Source organism: Pinus tabuliformis, chromosome 7, assembly GCF_031772625.1.
Source record: "Pinus tabuliformis cultivar Carrire ecotype Pingquan chromosome 7, CPIR1, whole genome shotgun sequence".
Lineage (NCBI taxonomy): Eukaryota > Viridiplantae > Streptophyta > Pinopsida > Pinales > Pinaceae > Pinus > Pinus tabuliformis.
The window spans coordinates 425418755-425422209 of NC_142293.1; the positions used below are offsets into that span (position 1 = coordinate 425418755).

General features: G+C 38.4%; 1 protein-coding gene across 1 annotated transcript; it reads right to left on the reverse strand.

Annotated features, from left to right (window-relative positions):
• Positions 1-1449: 1449 nt before the first annotated feature.
• On the reverse strand, positions 1450-2881 carry LOC149247771 (ribonuclease 1-like). Its single transcript, XM_089455929.1, has 4 exons — positions 2675-2881; positions 2396-2551; positions 2101-2237; positions 1450-2008 (listed from the first exon to the last, which is right to left on the reverse strand). Exons 2-4 carry the CDS (start codon positions 2470-2472, stop codon positions 1713-1715), a joined length of 510 nt encoding a protein of 169 aa, XP_089312055.1. The 5' UTR covers positions 2473-2551; positions 2675-2881; the 3' UTR covers positions 1450-1712.
• Positions 2882-3455: the final 574 nt, after the last annotated feature.

A 3455-nucleotide genomic window follows, 5' to 3' on the forward strand; every position in this document is an offset into this window, starting at 1 on the left:
GTATTAAAGCCATAGCTACTTACAGTCTTACATATCCTACTGACAATCTTCGAAGTCCAGATTTGATCTATTTATTCATGGGCATTTAGCCATTGGTTGAAACTTGGGAGTATGTGCAAATGGAATAAACAAAACTAGAAAGTGCAAAATGTCTTATTCAACTATCTTGAGAGGGCACTTAATATTGGTTTTTCCTCTGAACGCTAGAGATAAAGAATGAGATAGAGTGTTTGAAAGGGGCTTGTTGGATGGCAAGATGATTAGGACTTACATAAAAATTTGGACCATGAGCTTCAACACTTTTTCACAGGTAGGAAAGCATTTGGCACATATGTGCCCAAATCAATATAAAGTGTTGGGCAACATTCTCAAAACTTATGGAAATTTTTTTTTATCATCCATAACTTAAAAAACAAGCAGCTCAGCTTCCTTAGATTGGTAGGAACGAAGGAATAAGTCTTCAAAAGCTCTAAGGGAGCCAACAAAAAAGACTACTGCAAAAAAAGCTCTTGGCGGGCCACACAGGATTTACTCTCGTACATTAACGCCTCCTGAAGAATGAAGAAAAGGGTTTCAAAAACATTTCTTATGAATCGCATCAAAAATTTTGAAATTCAACCCTATGTAATATGTAATTCTAGCATGTTAAAAAACATTTCTTATGAATCTCCAGGGATTTCTGTTCTGCAATCCTGAAGTGTCTCAACTGTCACAAAACCTTAAAGAAAATTTTGAAATCTAATGTCCACGAAACCTAAAACACAAACCACTTTATGCCCAACAGGTAGAAAGCTTGGAACATTTAATCTGCCCCTTCATCTTGAGCTTTGACAAAGGCTTCTTCCTCAACTTTGCGACCAGCAACACTTTCTGTCTCACCATAGACTGGTAAATGGGCTTCAGAATTTCCATCCTCTGTAAGCTGGGCATGGTTAGCATCTCCTTTATGTAACTTGTGGCGTTTCTTGGATGGCATATCTCTTTCGTCCTTCATTGAATCATCTTTTATTTTTCCAAGAACATTGTCTTTTCCAATCTTTGTTGTCTCCTTCTCCTTTGTCTTTGCCATTCCTAAATTTATATTTTTCTTAAATGCTCAAGACAAGAAAGGCCTGAGCAGAAGGTTGGAAAAAAAAAAAAAATCAAAAACCACTTTAGCCTTGAGTGATTTAAAAAGTATTGGAAGGAAAAAATTGAAAAAATAAAAAACTTCTTTAAACAAGATCAAAATAATCTGGTTTCTCTGCAAAATCCTTTCAGAATTTGAGTCTGGAATTTAAATATACATAAACTATGACCAGTATAGTAAACTATGACCAATACAAACACGATTTTCTGCAATTCCTTGAAGCAAGCTCTGAAGCAGTGCATTATTGTCTAAATGTATAAAATATTGCCATGTTTTGTAAATTTTCGAGTAGCGAGAAAACACACAGAATAAAACCCTAACCTTACTCGGCCTGTCTCCGATCACTTCAGAAAATAGCTCAAATTGGAAGGCTGAAACAAAAAACAGGCTGTCAAAACAACCATGTCATACCCTGCCATGGCCTAGACACCTCTTGGACTCTGTTTCCATAATCAGTGCGACGGACCGCTTCTTTGTTCAATTATTCTCAATGAAAGCTTTGAGGAATCAAGGGGTCGACCTGACTGAACAAACCCTTGGCCCTAAAAATTTGACAGATGAAAGAAATGCTCACTGTGGAGAGCTAATGATCCTCTGTTCCATTAGTATTGTTTTTGCTTGTGAAAGCTTCTTGGATCTTGTGATCGTTGTCCCAGAAAGGAGGAAATACAAGCATGGAAGGGCAATTGTTGTGCGGGTAAAAGGGGCATTCGATAATAGTGAAAGCGTCCCATTTATCAACACATACATACAACTGATATAGTTGATGCTCTCCCTCCTCGCTTCTGTTGCATTCAATTCTTGGCAGTTGTCCAGTGCTTTCTCTAATGGCTTCTTTGATATTCCTCAAACTGTATTCTCTTCCGTCAGGTTTAATACCTGCAAACAAACTACCAATTACTATTACAAATATAAATACTGATTTTGTATGAAAGAATTAATTTGGCAGCGGTCTTGTGGTATCTGATCACCTGCTTCTTTAAGCGCCCCGAGAATGTCCATATTTTCTCTCAAGGAAAGAGCCGACTCAAAGTATGAATGCTCATCAAGATTGAGAGAGCAAGTGCCATGCTTCTCCCATTCGTGCCCCCAGAATTTGTGTCCATCACTGCTAGGACAGCTTAAAGAATCCCAATATTTGTTCAGCTCTTCCTTCAGATATGAAATCTGCAAATTCTCTCACAATATATAAAATCTGGCCATGATCATATCAGTCAAGCATTATATTTTATTACCACGCATGGAAAAGTATAGAGTGAGCAGCACCTTTGAGTAATCGAATTCTCTGGAAGAATCACAAAACTGTGTACATTTCCCGTCGCTATAATTGGGCCAGAGACCATGAATGGAAAAGTCGGAAGCAGGCTTTCCTGTGCGAGGGTAACAACATCCTCTACGCGTATCACAGTATGAACCAGGCCACTGCATTTACAAGCAATTGATTTCCATTAACATACACTACGAGAAAGAATACTGAAGCAGAAAAGGAATTTGATGTTCAGAATCACTTCTTGAAAATGATTAGCAGGTATAATGAATATATACCTGTTGCACGAAATAATAGAAATCCAAGGATCTCGCAATAACACCAGTGAAATAGCACTCAAATATGATGAGCACCAAAATTATACTTCAGAGGAAAACCAGGTCGGGCATTTGAAATCCCCCTTCAGATCTTCTAATACATCACTATCAGATTCGCATCTAGAAAGGCAGGTAGCCCGCCAGGAGCACGAACTCTGTAGGGCCAGATGTTGGCCTTGGCTATGTCGTATTCCTTCTGGGTAATCACTTGCGGTGAAACGTATGACAGCGCACCGCACGCAGTGTGGAGAAGGTCCTCCGGTATGAACTATTCTCACAGCGCACTGAGGCTAAGGTCAGTGACCTTCATATTGCCATTTTCGTCTACTAGTTATCCGACTTCCGGTGACATGAACCTTGGTTCTCCGACTTCCGGTGACATGTGATCCAATGGTTCATCCTTTCTCAATCGTCTAACATATAATCTAACGGTATTTAAGGGTGACAGATAGACAACAAGGGGAGTTCATTTCAGAGGGAATGCCTTACGACGTAATTATTGAGGTATAGATGGTTTCTGTTAATCCAAAAACCAACATATTGTTCAAATCAAATTTCTTAGTTGCCATCAAAAATCACCACATTATTTAAGTGAAGATGGTTAGTGATAAATGAGAAACCACCACATAAATTATAACTGAATTGGTTAGTGGTCATCAAAAGCACCACAATGTTCAAGTCAAAATGCTTAATAGTAAACTAGAAACAACCAAGATCAATGGAATATGGTTAGTGTTCAATA

Bases quoted from the DNA above. Each gene is read 5' to 3' on its own strand.
- LOC149247771 (XM_089455929.1), bottom strand. From the start codon at position 2,472: ATGGTCTCTGGCCCAATTATAGCGACGGGAAATGTACACAGTTTTGTG. The intron at 2,238-2,395 runs GTGCTGCTCACT...CTGTCCTAGCAG, and splicing joins GAGAATTCGATTACTCAAAG to TGATGGACACAAATTCTGGG. The intron at 2,009-2,100 runs GTGATCAGATAC...GTTTGTTTGCAG, and splicing joins CGGGGCGCTTAAAGAAGCAG to GTATTAAACCTGACGGAAGA.